The 27,445-nt window shown below is 30.6% G+C and overlaps 1 protein-coding gene across 2 annotated transcripts in view; it reads right to left on the reverse strand.

Annotated features, from left to right (window-relative positions):
* Positions 1 to 27,445, reverse strand: part of LOC127705538 (zinc finger protein GLIS3-like) — a 52,344-nt gene that overhangs the window by 21,059 nt on the left and 3,840 nt on the right. For both annotated transcript variants that reach the window (XM_052209867.1, XM_052209874.1), the window contains exons 2-4: positions 14,140 to 14,435; positions 8,150 to 9,636; positions 1,906 to 2,067 (exon numbers count right to left, since the gene is read on the reverse strand). In XM_052209867.1, the coding sequence (XP_052065827.1) occupies positions 1,906 to 2,067; positions 8,150 to 9,636; positions 14,140 to 14,431 (1,941 nt within the window). In that variant the 5' untranslated portion in view covers positions 14,432 to 14,435. The remainder of the gene's footprint in view (positions 1 to 1,905; positions 2,068 to 8,149; positions 9,637 to 14,139; positions 14,436 to 27,445) is intronic.

The following is a 27,445-nucleotide window of genomic DNA, read 5'->3' on the forward strand; positions in this document are numbered from 1 at the left end:
GTCAAGCTGATATGAAATAGCCAAAATATTGTCCCAGCTTGATCTGTATTGAGGAATACTTAAGATTAAGATTATTATTGAATTTTAATAAAGATATCAGATTCCATTTAGCACTACGTTTAAAAAGGTCAAGGATAAAAAGGTTCCACGTGATTCTATGAAGTTCATTTACCGTTTATATTTAGAACTGAAACTGTTTACTAAAACAATTTTTACACGATAAAAACTATAATGAATAAACATAATTTTTCTACATCTTATATCTTAATTTTTATATTCTAGTTAGCTAATGCTATATTTTTTACAACCATGCATTTTTTCGTTTTTTTTATATTATATTATTTTATCATCATAAGTTTTTTTTTTTATGCAAAATTAAATCAAACAATCAAAATTTAATGAAAAATTCTTGCTTCATTACCGGTAAGAAGAGTTTTCCATCTGTTGTGTTCATTATACCTGACATATTTACCACATTCATATATGATGTATTAAAGACTAAATTTTTGCAAATCTGCAATTTATACTTTCAGACATGACAGTGTCATAATGATTTAATGGATTCAATTAAGGATGTCTCTCCTTGCAACATTTAAATAATTGATAAACAAAATTAACAGCATTGCAGTAAAATAACTTGTGATAAAACATAAAGTGGATTATTATACCTGTTAAATGTAAACAGAATTATATGTTTAATTTCAAATGACATAATTAAATCTTGCTGTTCTCCAATTATTATCATTTACATACAAGTTGTCATTTTCTAAAAATCTATCTAAATATTTCTATAATAAAATATTCAAAATTTATGAAACTGTGTAATCATGAATTAGTATAAGCTTAAGACCTTCCCTTTACTGATTTATAATTATTAAAGAGTACATTTTAGTTCACTTTTGATTTTGTTATGATAAAATTAGTAACAAGTCTATGCTTTTCTTGTTATCAAAGATTAAAAGACTGATTAAAATTAAAATAAAATGTTTAAAAAAGGATTTTTTTTTAATTTCTAATGTTTAAAAAAATGTTATTATGAACATGCCATATCTTATCATGACTATGCAAAGCAATACTCAATAGCCCAATATGTCAAGGATAAAACTTGTAATGTAAACATTTCTGGTTCTGAGAAAAGGTACTATAAAGGGAAGTAGTCGGTCTACCATACCTTTAATTACAAAACATCCAATATATGTAATTTTTTCAATTTTCTCAAATCAAATGAATTTAAACTGATCAAAAAGAGTTAAAATTCTCTTTTTGATCATAAAATATCAAGTTATGATGGAAATGCATATATGGCTCGTTACCACAAAATCATAAGTTGTCTGAATCATTATAGTGCAACATTTGGTATTGCTAAAAAAGTTTAACCACAAACATTTGATGACACCTACATAGTAGAGATTATACATCATCACTTTTGTGTAGATGATGTTCAAGGGTACTTTTAAAATTTTTAAAGTGTAACATTTCTGTTTGTTTATACATGCAACTTTGATTCAGTTTTTTGGTCTCGTATAATGCAATATTATTTTTTTTTAAACAAGTAGTAAAGAAACTACTGTAAACCAACTAAATTTTGCATGTGATTTATTTTCACGACTTGATTAATAGCCCAAATCTAAATCCTCACTAACATGTAACATTTGGGTCTTCCCTTATATAAATACATCAAGAAATTAGAAAACCCTGATTATAATTCGCTGTGATGTTGGCTAAAAGGGGCTAAACACGAAATAAAGCATCTGTGAAAGTACGTTGGTTTATAGTGTGTCATGTATCCTCAAAATTGGATGAATCTTTATTTAAATTAAGTCTTGTTTAAGTGTGTGGTAGCTTGAATAAAAATTTCTGATTATGCCTAGACCAATAAATTTTTAGCACAGACCAATCACTTACCGTATCCAGATGAGTTCGTTGATGTTTGGCTCTGTCAGAAGAATTACTGAATGCTTTAGTACAGCCTGCATGTGTACATAAATATGGCCGCTCCCCAGTGTGAGATCTCAAGTGAATCTTCAGGTTCTCAAGACGTGAAAATGCCTTATCACAACCTTCAAACTGAAAAACAAATTGTATATATAATATAAAGCAAAGCATATATATATATGTTCTAATGTTTTTGTTATTTCTCTTGTATCATTCCATAATAGGCCAAGCTTATGTTTTATTTACCTGATCCTGAAGCACATGTTAAGTACTTACAGTATATCGAATACATTTTGTAATAATTTTTCTTTGCAAATGGTCAAGTTTGGTTTAAATCTATCAAAAGCAGTTTTTAAAAAATAGGGTGTTAATAAAATCAAAATGGCTCAATCGGTAAAAAAAGCAAGCTGTTTCTCCTGAGCATTACTGATTTCAGGTTACTCTAGGGAGAAATCAGCTAGAACTCAGGCTAATCTAAGGAGAAATCATCTGAATCTAGCTGTTAATCTAAGGAGAAATCTAATGAATAAACCTATGAATCTAAGGAAAAATCCCTTGAATCTAGCTTTTAAACTAAGGATACTGAACAGATATATCATGTAAAGGAGGGGTATTTGCAAAAAATACCCAGTCGAGAGAATGGTAAATTTCCCAATCCGCAAGGCGAGGGAAATTCATTCTCAAGACTGGTATTTTTCGCAAATACCCCTCCTAAACATGATATATCTGTTTAATTACACCGAATGTTAACGTATAAAAACGCAATGATGATCGTGACGTTACAAGCGTCCAGTCGGATAGAGTATTTTTTGGCAAATACCATGGCAGAGAGGGTAAAAAAGGCATATCCTTTTCCATATACCCTGGCGCCGTTAAAAAATGAACGATATTCATTAGATAAAAGTAAATTGGTGAAAAATACACTGGCTATCAACCAATCAAAATCCAGCATTCTTAGATAAGGTGTAATTAATTTGTAAATACTATATATCAACCTGAGAATCTATAAGAAATCCACTGAATCGAGCTGATATTCTTAGGATAAATCACATGGATCTAGCTGTTAATCTAAGAATAAATCACATCAATCTAGCTGTTAATCTTAAAAGAAATACCATGGATCTAGCTGTTAATCTTAAAAGAAATCCCATGAATCCAGCTGTTAACTTAAGGAGAAATCCACTGAATCTAGCTGTATATAATATAAGGTTAAATCCTCTGAATCTAGTTGTTAATTTAAGGTGCCAGGATTAAGAACTCAAATTTACACTTATTGCTACTACCAAATACAATAAAAAGAAGCTAGTAGAGCTAGTAGAGCTTGCAAACTCCACATGAAAAAAGTGTTTTGAATTCAGGAAACACCTACATCCATATAAAAGTTGACCGAAATTTGAATAAATTGCTTCGCCGAGCGCAGCTGGATACGACCGCAGAGGTCCAACCCTGAACAGTTGGGGCAAAAATGGACACAATATTCGCGCTTGATACAGGTCTGAATTTGGATTGTAATTAAATATTTGACACATAATAGGTTTCTGACACAGAATAACTGTAGTCAAAGAACTTAGAATTGGTTATATGATTTGAATTTATATTCAATTTTTTGCTTTTGTGCAATACACTATGCTGTTGCGAATTGACCTCCCCCCCCACAAAAAAAAATAATATTTGAAGAATTTTTCTTTTAATTTCTGAAATCTGAAATGAGAAAAAATTTCCCCCCTTTTTTTTTGCTTTTGTGCAATACACTATGCTGTTGCGTATTGACCCCCCCCCCCCCCCCCTCCCCCTCACTTTTTTCTTGCAAAAAAAATAATATTTGAAGAATTTTTTTTTTTAATTTCTGAAATCTGAAATGAGAAAAAATTGAACCCCCACAAAGTTTTTGCGGTCGTATAAAAATTGAAGTATCAAAACCATTGATTAGATATAGGAAGATGTGGTATGAGTGCCAATGAGATTCCCTGTTTTAGATAATTATTATCTTTTCAGTGCTTCTTCACTTTGATTTAACTGCACTTAAGACTAAGTAGATTCCCTGGATTACAATAATTGTTTCTTAGTTAAAAGCACATAAAACTAAGAAGAAAACATTAACTGTGACTTAGTTAAAAGCATTTATGACTAAGTAGATAACATTATTTGTTTCAAATGGATAGGACTTATGACTAAGTAGATAACAGTGCATCTTTATAAATAGCACTTACAACTAAGTAGATAACATTAATTGTTTCTAACTTGATAGCACTTATAACTATGAAAATAACATATTCCTTAGTAAATAGCACTTATGATTAAGTAGATAACATTAATTGTTTCAAATGGATAGGACTTATGACTAAGTAGATAACAGTGCATCTTTATAAAAAGCACTTACAACTAAGTAGATAACATTAATTGTTTCTAACTTGATAGCACTTATAACTATGAAAATAACATATTCCTTAGTAAATAGCACTTAAGAATAAGTAGATAACATTAATTGTTTCTAACTTGATAGCACTTATGAATATATAAATAACATTTTTCTTAGTAGATAGCTTTTATGAATAAGTAGATAACTTGATAGCACTTATGTCTAAAAGTAAGTACATTGTAATGAACATTAATTATGTTTTATTAACAGCACTTATGACTAAGAACTAGGTAGATACTTTGATATCTGCTTGTTTAACAGTAGTAATAAATGAATATTCTCATACAGCTTAATGGCTGGTACTGTACATGATATGTATTGTTCACAGTTTAAGAACATAGATGCTAAGGGTATTGTTGATGCATATTTAGTGCATATAATGAATGGTTGATGTTGCACTGTCCAATATTTTTCTAAATTTCTGTTATCCTTTCCATAAATTATTATGTTTTTAACTTAGCCTCGTAAAAAAATTTGAAAAACAAATACAAAGAATTCCCAGAACAAAGATTGAAAGCCTTTTTGTTCATGTTATGTCCTGGTTTGGAGGCTTTATTCTCATCACATTACCAAAATGTACTTTATGAAATTTGTTTCATGACCATCCAGTACAATAACATGTATTGACATTAATCATGACTTCATATAAATTCAAGGATTTGGTGAATTTGATATAGTATGTTTACTTAAGTACACTACCACGATCTTGATTTGATTTAAGACTTGATACTGGTGTCAGTCAGGGCAATACCAAAGATTTTTTACATCATTATCACAAAATACATGTAATTTAAATGACCAAATCATTTTTGAACTAATTGTCGTTAGCGATTAAACTGACAGATTGAAAACTCTATTCATTACTCATTCATTTTTTAAGATGGCTGATAGCACTTATTGTTTAAAAATTATTTACGGATTCAGATAAACAAACAACTATTTAATATCAAGATGACTGCATTTCAGATACCAAATGACAGCTTGCAATTAGTATTTGTTTTATATGACTGTTTTTGAATTATGCTCTCTTTCATTAGTTTTGAAAACATCTATTATACAGAACCCGATCGAGTCATTTGAAAACCATAAATAATATAATGTGGGTATAATTACTCTAAATAGCAAATTTACAAAAAAATATTACACATGTCCCTACAAAAGACAATAATAGTGAAACAATTAATAACTTTTTCTTAAATAGGTCATTCTTTACACTTTTTACTTGTATTGAACAATTTTAAACTTTGGTTGATATATATATATATATATATATATATATATACAAGATTATAATTAAATGAAAATGGATTTAGTAAATATGAATTTTAAAAGATTATTTTACAATAAAACACAGAACTATGTTCTTTTCTTTACAAATATATGCCATGTTTCTAATTCTTATAATATCTCAATTATCATGTAATCAATAGAAAAAGAAATCACGCCCAAGTTATTATGACCAATTTTGAAAAAAATTATTTAACCGTTAACAAAAAATATCTATTTAAATCATTGTGCATACTATAGAAAATAACTGTAGCATGGAAAAAGCATTTCTTTCATGAATAAAAGGTATATTTTTCCGCAATTATGATTCTTTTGAATGTTCTAAGGTTAATATGCGTGTATGCTCAAAAAGTTTCAATTATCTATTTACTTGTTGATCTCTAATTATTTTGTTTTACTGTGTTGCATGATCAGATCTTTTAAATAAAAGCAAAAGTAATTTCATTAAAAGTTGTATTTCTGGATATTTCCAATACTATTTTTAAATCTACAAAAACCTGGCTAATTCCATATTTATAAAAACGAAATAAAAAATAAATGTGAATAGTGTCCACATGTGGACACAGATGATGCCCCCACTTGCATATCATATAGTTATAAAGGGACATAACTGAAGAACGGTAAAAGTGACGCTACCCAAATTTGAACTTGATCTGAGTTTTGTGGTAATAAGTATTGTGTGTAAGTCTCATAACATTTGGTTGAGGCTTACTTAAGTAGAGAACAGAAACTAAAAATTCAGCAATTTTTCTGTTTGTAAACACGCATAACTCTAGAATGGTTATGTATAAGTTTTATAACATTTGGTTGAGACAAACTAAAGTTAGAGAACGGAGACGAAAAATTCAGCAATTTTTATGTTTATAAAGGGACATAACTCAAGAATGGTAAAAGAGTCGCCACCAAATTTCGTACTTAATCTGTATTATGTCGTAATAAGCATTGTGTACAAGTTTCATAACATTTGGTTGAGGCAAACTTAAGTTAGAAAACAGAAACAAAAATTTGTACTTGATCTTAGTTTTGTGGTAATGAATATTGTGTATAGGTTTCATAATGTTTGGTTGGGACAAACTTAAGTTACAGAATGGAAACTAAAAATTTTGCAATCTTTCGATTTATAAAGGGGCATAACTCGATAATGGTTAAAGTGACACTACCCAAATTCAACTTGATCTGTGTTTTATCGGTGGAAGTCAAAATTAAACATTGCATTGTATAAAGCATTGATTGTAGTTGATTCAACTATAATCATGGACAAAGGAAGATATCTCCAATTTTAAAAATTACCTGATATTTAGAAGAAAATAAAAATTTTGCAATTTTTCCTTTTATAAAGGGGCATAACTCTAGAACGGTTAAAGTGACGCCACCAAAATTCAAACTTGATCTGTGTTTTGTGGTAATAAGCATTATGTATAAGTTTCATAACATTTGGTTGAGGCAAACTCAAGTTAGAGAACGGAAACCAATTATGGGACGTACGGACGGACCTACGTATGTACAGACGGACAAGGGTAAAACTTAATGCCCCCACCGCTAAGGCAGGGGCATAAAAATATATTAAAGGCACGTCCTGGTCTGTATCACTCACTTTATGAACATTACTATTCATTGGCTTTCTTAATAATCAGATCTAAATTATACAATAGGACCAAGTTTTATCCAGTTAAAGAATAGATGCAGAAGTGTCAAAACTTTAACAACAGTTTGAAACCTATATGAGTTTTGAGTTATCTTTTATAGCTTTCACCTAATCTCCTGTAGGATATATCCTTTGTTCAAGCAGTTTTCTGACCCTTTCATTACCATTTTTTGTTAAAATAGCTCTGAACAGAAGATTTGAACACTTTTTGTTAGAACAACTTGAAAAAAGCACAAAAAAAGTGAAAAAAGACAACTTCTCAAGTATTCTATAATTTCCGTACATATAGGAAAGTGTAACTGGCTTGATTTACAGAACTTACCGGTACCTTTTTATTGCTTACATTAAATTAACAGGTAAACATTCAGAAACTTGTGATTAAGTCCAAAGTTAAGCTTTTAAAGATACTCAGAAAATAAAGAAGGAAATAGAAATTGATGATGATGACGATTAATTGATGTTTAACATCCAGTGGCAAATATTACATGCATATCAGGTCATAATCAGAACAAGAACATGTTAATGTGCATTAAAATGAACTCTGCTTTGTACAAGACCCACAAACTGAGCCGGATGTTTTACATGCTTGTTCAAAAGGTAACCCCAAGAAATCATGTCATTCTACCCAGCACATTATCCCGACTCTGAGCCAACCAGTCTTAACTTCTAAATGCTAGAAGCTGAAAATATCATTTTCAAGTCTTTGGTTTAACCCTGCTGTGGATTGAACCCACAGTTTCCTGCACTCGATGTGAGCATGCCACCACAAAATGGAAATGGAAGGCATAATGGAAAACTGCATAACTTAGTATAAAAAGATTAAACAGATACCATCTATGTAACAAGTAAAGAATAATACTTACAGTACATTTATTTGGTTTTTCCCCTGAATGTACACGCATGTGTATAAGTAATTTGTATCTGGCATTAAAAGGTTTATATCGCCTTTGACAACCAGCCCAAAAACATGTGAAGTCTTCTCCTTTTCGCTGATCAATGTGGGCTTTTTCTAAATGACGTACAAGTTCATCTTGTTCCTTGAAAATTTGATTACAGTCGATCCAGCGACATATATTTTGTTTCTCACCATTTTCATCAAGATCTCCATCGTCAACATTATTGTTCTGATAATTTTGATCATTAATCATATTATTATTGTTTATAACATTATTTGTATTACTATCAACATGAGGTTGAGGAATGTTCTGAGGGAAATTTTGTTGCTGTTGTAGAGGTAATGATGGCCTCTGATTTTGCGTCTGCATCATTTGCTGTTGTGGCTGCATAGTATTTTGACCCTGAATGATAGCCTGGTCATAAGATGGAGGTGGTCTCATTGACATATTTCCTCCCATACTTGTTGGAATGTTGTGTTGCTGTTGTTGTCCCATGGACATGAAATTGTTGAATTGTGGGGCTCCATATGTTTGCATATCACTGAAAGCCTTCTGTTCAACCATAGGAATATCGCTCTGTTGTACAACAATTTGATTGCTGACAATATCGGAAAACATGTCAGACAAATTCTCATGCAATCCAAACTCTGGTTCCCTCTTGAAAGAACCACCACTATGGAGTGACATTCTCTGTTTAGAATTACCGGAATGAGAAAATGGACTCACTGTAGATGAGCCACATCTGTGCATCTTACTTGCAATGGCATGTCCAAAGTTGCCATGGTGATTTATTGGCTGTGGGGAAGCACTTGTTGAAGAGCTACGTGAGCCATTAATATAGGCTACAAGTGATGTTGGTGATGTTCTAATCAAAGAATACAAGTCAACACCATCAGGCCCAATCGGTGAGATTGATAAAGCTCTTTTCTGTCCGTGTGTTCTCACAGCTGAGTGCCGTGGACTTGCTGTGTATAATGAATTTGACGGAGAAGAATCCATGTTTTGGAATGGTGACAGGGAACATGTCGCACTTCCTGTAACACCATGGGAAAATTCACTTCCAGATACAGATCCATTGGAATTGTTACTATGGCCATTGATGTTGCCATGGTGATTATTTCCATTGTGAACCTGTGGTAGTGGTTTATATGGATTCCACTCTTGCTTGACTGGGAAGGGTTCCAGAAAAACATGTTCTTTTTCATTATTCAATGGTGTCTGTGCTCGATCTGTTTGTCTCGGAGTCTGTGGTCCGTTGCGTGGTGTGCAGCTTATGCTAGAGATGTCACTTGGTGTAGGCGTGGCATTTTCCATTCTACTTGTAGGGCGTAAAAGAGTGTTGTTTTGATTGTTTGTTGTGTTGAATGCGTTGACATTGTGACTGAAGTTTCCACCATCTCTGTTCCGTGGATTCAAACTAAAGCACATAGGTCCAAGATTACTGCCATTCAAGTCTGTAAATAGATACATAGAAAGATCAATGTTACTGAAACATTTAAAGAGGAAACATACAGATGTATTGTCTACATGTTACAGTTTTTTTTTATTTTCTATTCATCAAATTTAAATTATTTGCTGTATATCATGACGTGTGCTCATTATATCTAAACATATATCATGGCTACTCGAATATAAGCTTTAATGTTCTTATTTTGATTCTATCATACCTTGGTTATCAAAAATTTGTTTTATGATCTAGGCAATGATTTTTGGGTCAGTATGTTATTAGTCAACATTTTAATGGGTGGACAGTTATTTCACAATGAAAATATTCAAGAAAAGCCTTTTGCAAACTTCTCTATTGGTGTGTAATAATAATAGCTGTGCCACACCAAAGCCTTTTATAGACAGGCTTGCTCATTCTTTTTGACTCAATTTATTCTAAGACTGACTAAAAAGATATTTTACTTATTGTTAGAGAATGGTGTTAAAACCTTATCTCTACTGACCTGAGACTTCATGACCAAGGTTAATTGTACAAATACAAAATGTAAGCTAATTTTGAAATCAACATTCCAATATAGACATTGTGGTAACTTTGATCTGAGGATTTTATCAGAAATCTCTATTCTATTTTTTACTATGTAAACATTAACCCTATACCATTGAAAATAATTGAAGGAAATAAGCTTGTTTCAGGAAATCTGTATTGATCCTACACCTGATATTAACACATGCACTGATAAAGTGCAGTCATACCTGAAACAAAATTTAATCACCATTACATCTTAATTTTTTGATTTTTTTCTTTGGAACTACATCGTTGTAGGAACATTGTTGGAGAATGACTTTAAAAGGCCTGGACAAATTTCACAAAAATTCTTACGAGAAAAAATACTTGTAAGTCATGAACATTTCAGTATAACTTATGATCGATTTTAGTGGTAAGATTTTTTGTGAAAAGAGCCACTGATGAAGAATGCGGACTTTTAAATTACTCCATACGCCAACTAATTATCACATTTTCTAAATTTCTCATGCATATTTTGTTGTTGTTTTTTTAAATGCGAAGTATATTGTTTCAACAACAAGGATGTATATTCATGGTCATAATGACATTGAGAAATATTGTTTTCTCTTCCCTTTAAGTACTATTACCATAATAAGCGGAAATACTGTAATTATGTCACTGAACTTTTTTTTTAAAGGAAAAATGACTTGCCTGACAAACATATAGGATCAATTCTGAGAAAACTATGACAGGATCACTTTATTTTCAAATAATAGCTTATTGATTAGAAAATTAAGTCTCTTTATGATCTGACAGTCCATTAAAAAAATGGGTTTAAGATGGATGGCAGTTTTGTAGAATACAGCTTTTTGTTTATGTTTTGTTTGGTTTCTAATTTTTTTAGATTTATTTATTTTTGTTTTGTTTGGTTATTGTTAATTTTATTATTATTTTCATGACTTTTTGTTAATGATAGTTGATATTTTCTAGTCACTGAATAGTGCTACTGACTGGTACCACTTACTACTAGAGCTAGCAAGTGTATATCCTTGGATAAGACAGAAAACATTGTATTTATTATTGACACTGTTGCTATTCACACTTTAAGTTTTTTTAAGGTGCCATTGTTTGATAAACAAAACAAAAACGATATTCATATTGTTTGATTTACACAATATGATACAGTTATTATAAAGATGAAAGTTATTTTAAAATAATAAAAGTATCTATTACATGTAAGTTTAATAAACTTTGACACCTTAGTATCTGACTGCTTAGTACCAAATAATACTAAATAAGTAACACTCAGAGGGAGAGGTTAAATATGACCATTGTTAACAATATTTTAAACTTATTTTTAATATTCTGTTACTAAATCTGTTATTTAATAAATTGTTCATTTCAACTATAATTAAATTGAATTTGACAGTACATGTACTTTATAAGAATTCCTAACAAAACTGTAGAGTGATACGGTACTGATACCCCTTGTGTGCTCAGAGACATATATATCTGCTCTTGAAATAGACCATGAGACCATTAAATGCCATAACTAATATGTCAACTGGTCAATATTTTCTTTTAAGACATATTTTTGATGATACAAACTCATTTGAACTTAAAACATGTCCCTCAAATATAATCCTAGCAAACAAAAATAGAATAAACATCAATTTGAAAGGCACAGTTTGTTCACTTCTGTCAAAGAATTAAAAGAAGTAAACATTCAATTTGAAATGTGTACACAGAAAAATTCAAATTAATTAACAACAGATTTAAAATTGATAAAAACAACTTGACATGGACAACGAAAGAAATTTCACAGGAGTGTTTCTATAAAGAGCTGGTACTTAAAACACTTATATGATCTTGTTTTAATATTTACTCTGACTTTGGAATAAATACACTGAAACAGAAAATTTTGATTATTCCAACAAAAACTTGATTAAAGGCTACTTTATACAGCTGAATTAAAATCTGATGTTTTTCTTTGTTATCTCCCTTTAAAAATGAGCCAAATTTCAGCTTAATAAACATAAAAATAATCATGTACTTTTAAGAATCTAAAAAAGGATTGCACAATGGCTAAATACCATTATTAAACTACTACTTAAAATGATAAATTGCTAAATTATCCATGATGTATATTTTTATATTTTCCAATATCAATTCAGATTCATCTGGCAAGTCCTTTTGAATAAGTTTATATTACATAAGATCTAGAATCATTTGATCTTTTTTTATCCATTATGCTTGTAAATTAATTTCAAAAAAGATCTAACTGATATGATACAATAGTAACAACACTGTAAAAAACGTGGAGTTTGTTTAAATCTGAACGTGTTTTTCACCTGCGAAAAATAATACTTTAAAAAATGATTTGTATAAAAATCAGCACTCCTTGTCCTCTAGGAAAATCAGATTTCAACAAAAAAATTGCTTATTTAAATATTTAAAAAAAACTTTATATCAAAATGTTCAAACAATACATGTATACATATATATATATATATGCACTGTAAAGGCTTTCAGTACAGTGTTCTGTGCATGTACACACCATAGCACCTTATGTCTGAAGAAATGGTAGATGATTAAACAAAAATGATTTGTTTTTAAGAGAAAAATAGTTTATTCTAATTTTTTTCTTTTTCAAAAAACCTCAGATAAAACATTCTTTGCATGTATATTCAAATGGTCAAAGATCAACTTTTATCAAATTCTAGAAGCCAACAAAAGGTTGAATTGTGATTGATAGCATGATTGCTCTGAGCCAATAAGATATGCTACAAATCTATTCATGACACCTCTAAGTCTGTTAGGAATTTTCATCTCTACAAAAAGGTGTTCATTATCTTCAATTATTGAAAGAAGGAAGAAAATAATCTGACCAAGGACAAGAAGTACAGGAGCAATATTATTACACTAGGACAACATGTCATACACGTACTCGGAAAATCGATATAAAAAAGATTTACGATGGCAGTCTGCTAAAATCAATATAACAAATCAGATTGTTCAAAGCAGAGCCTTTTAACAGGTAATTCACCTTACAAGGCAATTAAACAATGTTCGTCAGAATAATTACTGCTTCCTTAGTTTGGAACTGTTTTAAAATGCAATCCACAACTTTTATTCTAAATGAGAACATTTTATATTCTGTTAGTCTTCTCTGATTTATAGGTCTCTAGTAAAAAACAATGAATATTACCACTTAACATTGACTGGCTATAAAGCCCTCATACGGTAGGTACTAGGCAAGACTTTTCTCCTTTCATTTACAATAGTCAGATGATAAAAGTTATCACCTGGTTGTTGTAAATGAAGGAAGAAAAGCCTTGACCAGTCAGATAATCCATATTTCAGTTCCATATTATCATGAAGATTTCAGACTCCAAGAGAAAAGGAAGCTTTATTTTCAGGTAACACCACTAACAACAACTCAGTTGCATATGTTAAAATAGGCAAAAGCTGTATACTGTGGATTCATATATTTTTCATGAGTACTAATTTTTGTGGATTGAGGAAAAATCGTATTTTCATTGATATTTGCCAAATAAAATTGAGAATGGAAATGGGGAATATGTCAAAGAGACAACAACCTGACCAAAGAGCAGACAACAACCGAAGGCCACCAATGGGTCTTCAATGCAGTGAGAAATTCCCGCACCCAGAGGTGGTCCTCAGCCGGCCCCTAAAAAAATTCTGTACTAGTTCAGTGAAAATGGATGTCACACTAAACTCCAAAACATATAAATTAACTAAAATTAAAAAAAACATGCAAGACTAATAAAAGCCAGAGGCTCCTGACTTGGGACAGGCACAAAAATGTGGTGGGGTTAAACATGTTTTGTGAGATCTCAACCCTCCCCATATACCTCTAGCCAAAGTCTGAATACATGCCTATAGAAATTTCAATTTCGTTGAACTTTTAAATTTGTGGTTCAACTATACGTTCATATTTTAAATTCAGATTTCAAGACTATGATATATTTTGACTTAGAGTTACCTGATTTAAGCTGTCTCTGATTATTAAAGAAGCTGCCTGGTGGACACGAGTTGCGAGATGGGGCAAACTTCTGCGTAGTGCCGTTTTGAGTAGGTTTTCCCGAGTTGATGACATTTCTGTTGGAAGATAGTGCTGGTAATGCTATACTAGTTTTGTCTTGCTGTTGATTTAAAGCTGGAACAGGAGTATTACTGTTAGAAGAAGGTACAGGTGTGTCGGCTTGGATAGTTAGTCTTGGTATATTTGTCCCTTTAGGAGGGCCCATCTGACCACTGTTATTCAAACCATTCATTGTTCTGAAAATAAACAATCAGTCTATTATATAAATATGTTTGGGTTTTTTTTTTGTTTGATTTTTTTTCCCATTTATTTGGCAAAAAATTTTAAAAAATCATGCTTATTGAGAAAATTCAGATAATGAAAAGTAAAATAACAAAAATACAGAACTCTGAGGAAAATTCTAAATGGAAAGTCCCTAAGCAAATGGCAAAATCTCAAAACTCAAAAAGCTCAAACACATCAAACGAACGGATAACAACTGTCATATTCCTGACTTGGTACAGGCATTTTCTTATGTAGAAAATGGTGGATAAAACCTGGTTTTATAGCTAGCCAAACCTCTTGCTTGTATGACAGTCGCATAAAATTCTATTATATTGACAATGATGTATTGAGAGATGTTCAATGTATTAACAAAACATAAAAAGCAAACTGTATGACACTGTATAATTTAGTTTTGTTTCCCTGATGTTAAGTTACCATATCAATGATAATTAACTGTCATGTATATAAAAATAAGGAGATGTGGTATGATTGCCAAATGAGACAACTATCCACCCAAGTTCAAATGAAGTGGATGTTAGCAATTATAGGCAACCGTATGCATGCATGCATGAATGTGCATGTTTTACTTGACGTGGATTTCCTGAATCTGAATGATACATTTGCCACTGAATATTCAGCAGTAAAGGATAAATCAAGCTACTGTGGATTCATTTATTTTCATGGGTACCAATTGTATGGATTGCGGAAAACTTTCATTTTTCGTGGATATTGGATTTTGTGGTTTTGTCCAAACAACCCTTTGGAAAATTTGCAATTTTTTGGAACATTTAGATTTGTGGTTCACCTAACTAGCTGTACCCACAAAATCTTTGAAATTTGGTATCCAATGGAAAAAAATGAATCCACTGTAAATGAAAATTTGTGACAAATCAAATCAGCAGGATTTGAATGATGCTCTGTTTAACTGGTGCTTTGAATTGCTGTCGGACTGGTACCTTTTCAGCAAACAATACTAATTAAACTGTGTTTGGAGGTACCTTTTCAGCAGTCATTGTTATTTAAAAATCTATTGAACTGGTACCTTTTAAGTAGTCGGTAAATTAATACTATTGTAACTGGCATCATAAAATTATTCCCATGCAGTATTTTGGACAATTTCGAATCTCAAATTAACTATATTTTCCCATTTCATTCATCTGTATATTGACAGTCATGAAAATGTACCAAGGTACAGAAATTAGCTTTAGACCCATTCAAACAAATGGAAAATAAAATCAATATGGAACCTTAAGACAAATGTCTGTATACTAGCAATAAATCACTGTTAAACCAACCAATTTTTTTAAGTGATTTATTTTCGGGAGTAGAAAAATAACATGATTATAAATGTGGGGAACATGTCAAACTAGAAGAAACTCTAAAATGAATACTGGTTCATCAACAAATCTTTAAAAATAAATTTCAGCTTAGTCAGCTAAAAAGGGACAAACGCAAAATAAAAAAGTTTTTTTTAAAGATGTCGGATAACAGAATAGGCAAAAGCATAGTCAATAGAAATGAAATTCTGCACGTCCATTCAAATTACTAATTTACAAATAACAACAGGTTTATACTTCTGTAAAGCCAAATATCTAAGCCATATAAAAAATTTGTAACAATATATTAATTACATAAAACTGGCATGGGTTTGTCTACACTTATCATCACTATCAATCATTGACAAAGACATCTCTGGGCATGTTTAATATAAAATTAAATAAATATTTAAAGCAATTTTAGTTCAAAATCAATTTATGACAAACCGTCTCTAATGTGATCTATTTCAGCATGATTTCTTACGTCATAGCGCAAATCTTTGTTTACAGCTTTATAAAGTACTTTCATGGAAGAGAAGACATTTGATATCGTATGTACATTATAAAGAGAAATAAAACAAACAACAAACTGCACCCACATAAATAAGTGCACCAAATAAATATATCAAATGCATGTCAATTGAATTCTGGGGGATAGTTGTCTTATTGGCAATCATATCCTTAGTTTCATATTAGCCTGTTTTCTCTTTTTATTCAATTTTAGACTTGTATGTTCAATACAGTTAAACATGTGGCCTTCTCACTTAGAATAAAACACAATTTATCAAACCTGTTTAAAGAGAGGAATTTGTCAGTTTTTGTCTTTTACCTACACATGGTGTTTTTGTTGATGTAATCTAGCTTGTTCTAAAATGTACATTTTTAAAACCATTATAACTTTCTGATACAAGTCAATTTTTAAAGTCCAAATAGTCCACTTTTATATACACTGTTTCCAATTTCAGAATTTTTTGAAAATGGAAACAATTGCAAGATAGGACAACTGTATCCCTGCCTTTACAAAACAAGTGGAAAAGAGCATGGTGATTTGTGTGAGATCTGAGAATCATTTTGACCATTAAGTGCATTTATTACACATTTATGGCAAAAATGAGATTGCAAAATAGGTGATTATATAATGAAAATTCATAATATACATCATCAAGACATGCCCTTTCCATTTATAAGGTTTGTATAGGTAGGGATACAGTTGGTCATATCTAGTAGTTGCTTCCCTTTGCCAAAAATACTATAATTTTTGGAATTTAAGTTTATAATTGTAAAATGGATTACAGAAGACCAATAACTCCAGTCAACTACGATCCAGACATGAAAGAAGCCAGGACTATTTGTCACCATGATTCTTTATCTTAATTTGGTGTTAAATGAGTAAGAGTCCAAACATAAGGTGTATTATTCAGCGGAAACTCAATAAAATGAACTTACCGGTATATGAACAATCAACTTTGAACAGAAAGACTACAAAGACCTGTATTATTATTCAAACAACTTTTTTTACATATATATACAACCATTATGGATTCTTGGTTTGCAAGAAAGTTTCATAAAAATAAATATGCTTAAAACTTGATCGATACTCTGTGTGGGAAGTAGCTGTTTCGAGGAATTCAAACCTCTTTTGCTTATGAGCTCAGCATAAATATTAAGGTATCAACTCAGAAAGATTTGTTGTTTGGGGATTTTTTCTTTTTTGTTTAGTCATGAAATCCATGTATGAAGCAATCATTCATACTTTTATTTACACTGTAGAAAGGCTAAGATAACATCCTATAATCGCAGTACATAGATAGGGAACTAAGGAAAAATCATTGATTTTTGTAAGAAACGCTTAATCATTGAATACTTTTAAAGACAATTTACTACAGTTTATTGAAAAAATATCAGCTGACATATAATTGACATTTATAAACATGAAACTGACACTTGACAGGCCACAGTTTATATATGGTAACATTCACAGTTATTTCCCTTTGTTGTGGGTCAACTCTTCAAAAAGATTCCTAAGTTTCCAAGCTTTCTGAATTTTTTTATACAATTCAAGGTATCCCATTAATTGATGTTGCTATCTACTACTTGTATAGTCAAAATAAACAATCTAATTGTTAAATAAATGGTCACTTATACTGTCCTATACTTATCTGACAATTTATTCTTTCAGTAGCTTCAACCATTTTCAGGCTAAAACTGAACTGATTACCCTTAGTCATAAGAAAACATGAATGACTTTTAATAACTGACACCGTAGCCCAGTGCCCTCAGTTGCAAAACTTTACTCAGTACTCAGAGTACAAAATGTGTGCTCGAAACACCAAATCTAGTATTTAGTGTGGTTGATTTTTGAGTCCGAGTACAATAATCGTGCTTGAAATTTTTATGGCCTGGGCCCTGGGGTCTGAAACAAATTTAAACATCCTTCCTTAAAGTAACTCAGAATTCAGAATAACAAAAGCCTTTAAATTGTTGTCAATTTTATACCAATATTTATGTTGTTGATTTTTTTTTAATAAAATGTTGACAGTTTTTATGAACATTCTGTATTGACAGCTAAGTAGGGCAAACATTCACTTCTGGGTGTCATTAAAAATTTGTTTTAACAAAGTGAAACCTGGTATATAAAGAAAACACCTACATTTACAATACAATTTATTGTCAAGAAAATCCTAAATTTAAATATAGTACCATTAATACATATTTGGGTATTTAGTAAGTACTTATTTCTCCAGATTAGACACTATAAAAGTTTAATCCTAGTATAAATCCAAACTCAGACAATACACAACGGTTCAGTTTTTCTGTCTTGACATATATTTTGCACTTTATATTTTAACAATGTAACAATGACTGTTTGCCAAAATTTATACTTATTGGAGACTTCGTTATCTATTAAATAGTGCTGATTTATAGCGTGTGAATCATTTGATTCAACACTAAAAATTGCACCATGTTTTAATATTATGCCAATTTAATAAAGAAGGTAGCACAAATTTTCATGTCATCGACTATGATTAAATTTTTCATATAAAAACTAATTGTAAGCAATGATACAATATTATACATATTTAATATTTTTGCATGGATAACTATGAATTGAATACTGTCAGTGGTGTATTGTTCTTGTGTGAATGAGACTGCTCTATACTCCTACATGCAATATGATATTATATAATAATTCTGCTTAATCTGTTCACATGGTACCAAAAAAAATTACATACAAGTACATATATCCAAATCTGATTAAAATATTTACTTACAGGGATCTGTAGTAAAACAGAAAGTAGAACGAGAGCCTTGTTGGATCCTTGTTAAGTGAAGCGTGGAAACAGGATCTGTATTTAAATCAGATTGCTAACATCCCATAATAAGTTCAAACCAATTACAGGTATGTAAAACAAATCTCAAGGAATAGAAGTTTTTTACTAAAGACCCTAAATGACAGCAATTCACTTTTTTTTTCTAACTGATGAAAAATGAATGTAATGTATGTCTAATTCGGAGGACAGTAATATGCTTTAAAGTAGTAAGGGGATTTACCGAAAACAGAAAATGAAAGACTTTTTCATTGCCAAAATGTACTTTATATCCTGCTATTTTCAGAAATATAATAGTGTGTTCAGGTCACAGAGTTTGTTTTCAACCTACAGGGGGTCCAAAGTTGACACATTTTGTAAGGATTATATACATGTAAAGAAAAATATTATGTGAATATGAATAGAAAGAAAGCTAAATCATAGAGTTTTAAAATAAAATATGACAAGTTTGCTCTTATCAAATGTTTTCAGAAAAAAAATAGGATAATTCTACTTGTTTTCTTGCTACATAATGAAATTGACATATTTTCTGAACATTCCTTAATAAAACTAAATATCCTAGTTATCTCCCTTTATCAAGCAAAGTTTTATAACATTTAGAGTTAATCAAAACATTTCTGAATTTGAAAAAAAAAATGTTATATATACCATTCTTCCGATGCCATACATCAATAAAATTTACTATAAATAAAAGACAATACATTTAAAAAAAAAAGCTAAAAAATTTGAAAAATTAATAGATGAAGTTTTTAAATCCCATTCCCTGCTGCTTTTCATTTTAGCCAGCTTTGGGTTTTTTAATGGCAAGTTTATATTAAACTTAAGTTATATAAAGACTCTGTACCATTTAATTAATTTGTAGCAACTTTATTTTGGAGGATTTTATTGCAGACCCAATTAACGCATCATACTTCTGTGCAAAGTCTTTAATAGCAAGGATTATCAATTGTCAATGATAGTATTCACTCAAAAAGATTGATCAAAGCTTAAGGAAATTAAGGAAAATACAGTCAATTCCAAAATCACAAATTGGCACTTACATGAACATGGTAAATAACTTATACCATTATAGAATTTAATGTACTAAAAATAAAAAGTTGTTTTGTAAAATCAATAATTCTCATTATTCTGGCCTTGAAATATCAAAATTCTGAATTTTCATTGTAACAAAGGCAATAAACAACAAATTATTAGTGCTCTGCATTAAATGCCCAATTCATTTTTATGTTCTCCTCAAGTAATATTTCAAAGGAAATCAAGAATCCCAAACTCAATCCAACACTTACGGATAACCCTAGATCAATACTGGATTTTGGTGGGGTTTGTTTTGCTTAGTTTCTAGTTTTCTAAGTAGAGATTTGTAGACTTGTTTGTCTTTTTGGTATTTATTTCCATTACTTTGCCAGTTTCTCTTAGACTTATGAGTTATGAATGTCCCCCTGGAATATTCTGCATCTTTTTTTTTCACATTATACTATTTGATCAAATTTCACAATCCTTGAAACCCAGCGTCTAAAAAAAGGGGAGAACATTTCACAATTTTGAGGAGTATAAAAGCTGTACATATCCATTTTCTTTGTTAAATCAAGTATGTGTAAATATTGACTTTTAGGAGACAATTTATATGAGGAACACTTGAAGATGTAAAGATTTCCTCTGCTATCTGATAGTTACATATATACCGTATCTTACAACAATCCAGGAGGCTTATTTACATTTACGAAGTCACACCAGTAATACACTGGATCAGAACACGAACTTTTTTCTTAGAAAATCTGAGGTTTTTTTTGTAATTTCACACTTTGAAGCTAGACACAATGTCATTCCAAAAGCTTTGACTCCACAGAATGTATAACTAACCTTTTGTCTTAGAAAAAAATTTAATTTGTATGAAAAATGATTTTGGTCTAAAAATAAAAGATATGTGAAGGAAGTGAAAAACTTATTTTGGAAAGCCTGCTGTAATGTATGTCAAGGTGACCTTAACTAGCACACCTGTAGAATATACATACAGGAACCCCAAAAATTGTTACAATACATTACAATTGAAATAGTGGCATGAGAAAGAGACACCATATTATACAAGTTAGAACAATAAGAATAAGAAGCTGCTGAACCAACGCCTTTGTGGTGAAGTGAAGGTTGAGTCACTAAAGAGGATACCCGATGGTATGCAGGGTTGTCAATAAAAATAAATAAATAAAATACCGCTGGATTGACAACAACACTTTAGTGGACTGCATGGTATCATTCCGAAATTGCCTAGAAATTTTGCGACGGTAAACCACTTTACGGCATTCCCAACGCGATTGGAAGTAGTACCTCTGGCCAAAGGGAAGCCAGTCGAAGTGGTAGAGGTGTGCCCTAAAAGTGTTGTCCAAATTAGGAAGAAATTTGTAATTTTTTCATTTCATTCATACATTGGTAACCAGGAACAACAAAAATAATGGAGTAAACACATTATGACATTAAAATTTAGATACCATTTTTTTATACTTCAGGGATTGTAATTTCTATATAATTGTCCTGAAGACGCCGATCTAATCAGCGTAACTAGTCGACACAATAAAACTTGCAGTCCACTAAAGTGTTGTTGTCAATCCAGCGGTAAGTTAGAACAATGAAAAAGATCAGGTAACTTACACCAACTCGGTTACTGTGGAACATCTAAGGTCATTGGGGTCGAAGGACACAAGACAGTGTATGACTAGAGACAGCTTACAGCATACTTCTATTGCAATAGACCTTATCCACAAACTATAGTATACAATAGTATATACCATTGTCATGGACAGTTTGTAAGATATAAGAATAAGAATAAACTTATCAGTATCGCCTGTTAGACTAAATCATAAACTTTTTTTTAAAATTTGAAGCTGCCCCCAACACTGATCTGTCACGCGATAAGTTCCTTTTTTTAAGTATATAAACTTAAAGAATAACAAATCTAGAAAATTTAACATGACTGCACAACATGTTTTATTATTTACAATTCATGATTTAATATCCTATAACACACGAAAGCTTTTATCACAACTCCTTATACATGTATGTAAATCGGAATAAAAATATATCACATAATATTCAAATCATGACAAATTATGAGTGGCAACAGTCAAAAGGCACTTCAAGAAAGAATTTGCCCTACCAAGAAAATGATGATAATCAGAGTCTGATAAGGGCTTTAAATTAAGAAGACAAATAGGGCTATATAACTATAAAATGGGGTTATTGAAACAATTTGGATCTAGATAAAATAATTTTTAGAAAAGGAATTTCACCTATTAGACAAAAATATGGAAATGATTGGATTATTGCTACAAATGACCTGACATTTTTCATACCTGTAGGCTTAATATCTTCCAATCTATTTTGGTCATTAGATTTTTTGTGAAAATTTAAAAGAAAAGAAAACACTCTGCAAATATCTTATCAATTGATGTGCACTCCTTTAAACGAAAAAAAAATGAAATACATGAGAAGTTTATAAAATAAAAGTTGCAAAATATGCCTACTGTAATTGTTTTTGCCTCACTGAACTTTGCAGCCAATTTGGGGATGACTTTCCTTTGAATAATTCCAAAATCTGCTTGGAAGTGTTTAAAAGAATTAAAAATATCTATTTTGTTAACCTATAATGCAAAAAGTATCCTTAGTAAACAACATCTTAATCTGTACTTTTCTAATTTCTTTAGAAGCTCAAATGATCCTACTTTTTTGTAACCTGTATATTTAACTCTCATAAAATATTTTCCAAAAAATATAACAAACAAGATGAATATATCAGTACAAGAGATATTGATCTAAAGGCCGATTTTCTGCATTAGTACGAACCATCCAATCATGACTAAATGATACTTACTATTTTATTTATTTGAAAATTAAACTGAAGATGACGTCAAAGCTCTTCTCCAAAATAGGATGTGATCTTTCAATAACAAAATGTTCATGTATACACTTCAGATTCAATAAATAAAATGATTGATATTCTATTAATTGATTTTTACCAAATATCAACTTTTCATCCATTTAAAAATTTCTTGTTAGGTTTAAACTTTATTCTTATTAGGACAATTTATCAACTGGTAGTCTTGTTCCCCAAGTGGGACACCAAGGCAGTTAAAAAGTAACAATGAACATCATCCTACAAGATACTCAATACACAAGATAAAATGCCAATTTTCAAAATCCATAATTTGTTGTTAATGATGATCTGGATGGGAGGTCCTCCATTTCTGTATTCTTTAATTTTTTAGGCAATTTTTCTCTATTACTTATTCTATACTTTTTGCCCATTATTGTCTATTCTTTATATTTTATCACCTCATTATTCTCTATTCTTTATTTCTTTGGTCCATTTTTCTCTTTTTCTTATATTTTTTGCCTATTATTCTCTATTCTGTAAACCCCAATCCACACCCTCATTAATTGATCAATGACAGTAACAGTATTATAACAAGAACTGAGCTGTCAAAAACAACAAACTGAATTTTTTCTTTATTTAGGAGGTAACCATTGATGAACTTAAGATGGCAGCTAGTACCAGTGAAATTTATGTATTTTAATGTACATGTATGGCACTTTCATGCTTGTTTGACTGCCACGTTCTGTTCCTATTTTCCTATCTATCAAGGACCATAACTCCTGTACTGCAAAAGTGAAAATCTATAATATTGAAATAGAGCTCTATTTTGTCATCAGTAGCAACATATTATAATTTGATAAGCATTGGTTGAACGGTTCACAAGTTTAATATTGCACGGAAACAACATAAAGTGCCATTTACCAATTTATCAAGGACCTTAACTCCTGAACAGTAGAAGCGAAAAATCATCAATATCGAACTTGACCTCCATTTTCTTATCAGTAAAATCTAGAGGTAACTGTCTTGACCAAGACTATCATATAAGGGCCATTTTGTGATCAGGACATAGATTATATATATATACAGATTTGAATGTTTCAATAAAAAAAAAGGCACTGATTGCTTTGCAATAAAGTATTCAATAATACAAACTTATGCAGGAAAAAAAACATTTGAGGTTATGAGGCAAGGCTGTCATTTGATGTTATGAGGCAAGGCTGTCAGGATATATATTGCATTTGGAAAAACATTGTTCAGAATCCTTTCCCTCGTATTCCTTTCTACCTAAAACTAACATCCCTTTGACAATTAGATATATAAAGAAATCCAATAAAAGCAACAGAAAACTTGGTCAGATTTGTAACGTTTCAACTTGCAAAAGAAATTACCATTTAACTTCTGAAATGGACTATGTAGGCAATGATTTAATAGGGTTAATTAGTTTGGCAATTTGTAGACTAACTATTAAATCTATCACCTGAATACCCCTGTCAAGATGTTCCTTAGATGTATAATACCTGATTCGATAAATACAATTCTAAATCATTTATCATTAAATCAAAATAAAATGGTGCATGCTCAAGAAAATGTTATCCCTGAATAAGTGGCAATTTTAAGGAATGAAAAAGACTTCTATTGGGAATCAATAAATAATTGAAGCTGATATGTTCTTGTTTATATTGACTGAGCTAGGTCAATACCACCATTACTAGTTAAAAAAAAATTCAAGTATTTCCAACCAACAATGTTTTTGGATATGGGACCTCTTTAAATGCAAAATGTCCTGAACAACACCAATTACATTCAGAATGAAACATTAAAAAATAAGCATCAATCTGCATCATGGTTTCATCAATATCATTAATTACTAGTTATCAACATAAAAATTAAAGATTGGTCAATTGTGTGTGCTAAATGTCCAGAAATAATCAAAACCCATTAGAACATTTGAATCCTTCTTAAAATTCCATGAATTCAGCGGTGATAATCAGGAGGAGTCAATACAGTTTCAGGGGAGATAACTTTTAAGTATGATGTAAAATATGTCTTGTTACCATCATTGCTTATCATGATGATGCAATAACAGTCTACATTTTTACCAGCAGTAATAAAAGTTTGAGCAATATTACATTGTGCCAAATTCACCCTTTGAGTTCAGGAAATGGGCTATGTCACAGATTTTACACAAATTTGTGACATAGCCCATTTACTGTAACTTGACCTTTAAGGTATTTTCAAATGAAACCAAAGTTGAAATACAGATATTTGTATTTCTCCCGAGTTGTTTCCTTTATCTTAATCTGGCTTCGCTCAAAGACTTCATATGTTCCTTTAAAGAAGGAAGGCCTGGCTGTAGGATAAAGAGGATTTTGCCCAGGATCCCAGATTTCCTACATTTGCATTGCATGTGGAGTTTTGCAGTAGACATTATTTAGCTTTTCTACCTTGTACATTGATTTTCCCTGCCAAAATTTGAGATGACAATTGGGGAGCAAGTTTTATAAAAAAAAAAAAAAAAAAAATGTTAGAGTTTTTTTTTAAATCAGCATGGCAACACATACCTTTTATTAAATGGTCAACATGATAATAGGAGCTTACTCATTTCAAAATGTTACAAAAAATTACTATACAGTTATACTAAAGTATTCATTGCCTTACAACATTTCTCTAAATCATAAATTTATCAATCCCAATGGAACATTGCAGACTCCCCTTAACTTAGTCCATATATTTTGCATATATGTAATCATCAAATATGCAGAATTTACAGAGGGTTCAATAAATGTTTAACATTAAAATTACATTGTCTATTGCTACTTCGCTGCGATATAGCCTTTTTGTGCTGAGGCGGTGTAAAGCAAACACCAATCAATCAATCAATTTATTGCTACAGATCATACTACTTAACTTGATTTCAAAGTTAGTAAGATTAATGGCACTGATATCCATGGATGTTTTATTATCAACTTGTTAATCCTCACAAAATCTTCAAAAATTGACAATTCACATTCAAATATGATTAATTATACAAACATAATTTTATTTTCCCCTTCAAACAAAGGTGAAATTCAAGAGATGCTTAGCACTACATTTATATTTGATATGTACAAAACAGAAACCATATAACAAGTTAAGTATACAAGAAAGTTTACTTAGTCCTATACTCTTTAGAATCTCTACACAACCATTTACTATTACTTCTCCAATAAAACTTTTAAATTATCTCATTTTAATATACTTTAAGGTCAAAAAGCTTCAGGGTTCAAATTAAACTTGGTCCATATTTTCCTATAGAATTAAATACCTTCCTGTTTTTCCAATACAATATATAAAATATTTGTTATTTCCAAAATATACATGTATTTACAGGATATTATATACTTTTCTTCCAACATAAAAAAATAATCCTTATAAAGAAGGAAGTTTCTTATAATTTCTTTCTATATCATTCTTTTACATTGTTACGTTAATGTCTTTATGTGAACATGTATGCCAAATTTTTGGGGTGTTCTTAAATGCTGCGAAGGTTGGTGTTTCTCTCCTTGTACCTGGCTTCCTCTGCCAATTAAACTGGCTGCCAAGTGTGCTGAAAGTGGCTTTAAACACCAACAATCAATCAATCAATCTTAAATGCTGATTATTTGCTGTCTATTGATATACATATCACATTTTGAACTTTGATTATTTGCATGAAAATTGGTTGATCAGTTTATTAACATTTAATACTTGTAGATTCAAAGGGTTACTGAAGCAACATACATTTGCTTTTTTTTAATCATCTGTTTCAAACTTATTTTTTTTTATCTACTCTGTTTCAAACCACATATTTAGAACTCAAAAAACTATTCTGAAGCATAATCTTCATGGACCTATAGGTTTTCTACTGAAACTATGCCCAATTCTTATAAGTGAACAATTATTACTTTAAAATAACTAAATTGAGGTTAAGAAACGTTTATACCAGGATACGAAGGAGCAATTTAATCAAAATTTCCTTGCCAAATCAAACATAAAATCTTATCCACCTTAGGAACCGTTATGTTATCGTCCATACTTATATAGTGTAAATAATAAAAAAGATAAGTACAAATGAGCTACATTTAATAAATATTTATTCTTACTAAAATCTTCATTAAACTCAAAACAGCATTTTTGAGTCTATTTAAACAGTAAAACTTTGAATATGAAATATTCACAGCTGGATGAAGACATTAGAGTGTCTTAATGATGAAGCAATTTGTTTAATGGGAGATGATTTTAATACTTTGTAAAGTATTCTTACCTTAAGATGTGGTTATATAAATACAAATAATTTAAGTACAAGGTTAAAAAAAAATACAAAAAATGTGTAAAGACTTAAGTTGACCATAGTTCTATATATGTGATAGAAAGTACAAATTTATTCATGTCCTTTTTATAAGACATCATTAGCCCTTAGTGGTTGATAATAATATGAAATGTATTCCCTTTCA

The sequence above is a fragment of the Mytilus californianus genome, unplaced genomic scaffold, assembly GCF_021869535.1.
Source record: "Mytilus californianus isolate M0D057914Y unplaced genomic scaffold, xbMytCali1.0.p SCAF_1, whole genome shotgun sequence".
Taxonomy (NCBI): Eukaryota; Metazoa; Mollusca; class Bivalvia; order Mytilida; family Mytilidae; genus Mytilus; species Mytilus californianus.